The sequence below is a fragment of the Lucilia cuprina genome, chromosome 4 (assembly GCF_022045245.1).
Source record: "Lucilia cuprina isolate Lc7/37 chromosome 4, ASM2204524v1, whole genome shotgun sequence".
In the NCBI taxonomy this organism is placed as follows: Eukaryota; Metazoa; Arthropoda; class Insecta; order Diptera; family Calliphoridae; genus Lucilia; species Lucilia cuprina.
In genome coordinates, this window is record NC_060952.1 from 36,535,954 (window position 1) to 36,536,904 (window position 951).

At 30.1% G+C, this 951-nt stretch overlaps 1 protein-coding gene across 1 annotated transcript in view; it reads right to left on the reverse strand.

Moving 5' to 3' along the window:
• The window catches only part of LOC111677515 (phosphopantothenate--cysteine ligase), a 24,376-nt gene extending 23,425 nt beyond the window's left edge, over positions 1–951 (reverse strand). Inside the window, exon 1 of the mRNA XM_046950569.1 lies at positions 922–951. Coding sequence (XP_046806525.1) covers positions 922–951 — 30 coding nt within the window. The remainder of the gene's footprint in view (positions 1–921) is intronic.

Here is a 951-nt window from a genome sequence, read left to right on the forward strand (position 1 = left end):
GAACTAGAACAGAACTAGAACAGAACTAGAACAGAACTAGAAAAGAACTAGAACAGAACTAGAACAGAACTAGAACAGAACTAGAACAGAACTAGAACAGAATTAGAAAAGAACTAAAACAGAACTGGAACAAAATTAGAAAAGAACTAAAACTAGTTAGTTAGCTAATGAATCACAAAATCACTAGTCAAAGTATAAACCAAAATCTCCGATATAATAGACTAAAACAATACAAACTAACACACAAAAGTTTTATGTAAGGCATTCCGAGAATGCTCCTGAGAATCTACATTCAGGTGGAGGCCATCTTTGGAAAGGCTACATTTGAAATATAATTTCGTTTTTCTTTCCAATATATATTTGGTTTTTATTTAAAAGCCAGTTAACCCTAATTACAAGTCTCCTAGTAATAAGGACTACTAATTTCCGTTTCATCAAGTGGAACAATTAAAAGGCACTTGAAAAAAGTATCAATGGTTAGAAGGATTACTGATGGTTTACATTATTTTTAATAAGAAAGGAGAATTAAGACGATAATGCAAAAGGGCATATGTACTATGTATACTACTTAATTACATATTTACTAAGTTCTACATGAACTTATTAATTTCATTATTAAACAGAAATTTTTATTTTATTTTTCTGCAATATTCAGCATTATTATCGACAAACATCAAGAGGAGTGCGCGGTACTTTAATTTGAATAATTCAGTCAACACCAGCAGCAGCAACAAATTGCACGTCACTCTTAATCCTCAACAACAAATTTACTGAGTGTATAAAATTGTCATCATCATACTATAGAGACCAAAACCAAACAAAAAAAAAAGAAATCATATAATAAAAACCATAAATACCGAAAAAATAAAAAACCGTATATCATTATGACAAATTGGGAGGATTTTTACAATACACATTTACCCCCAGCAGATTTTGAGGATAATCGTTCAT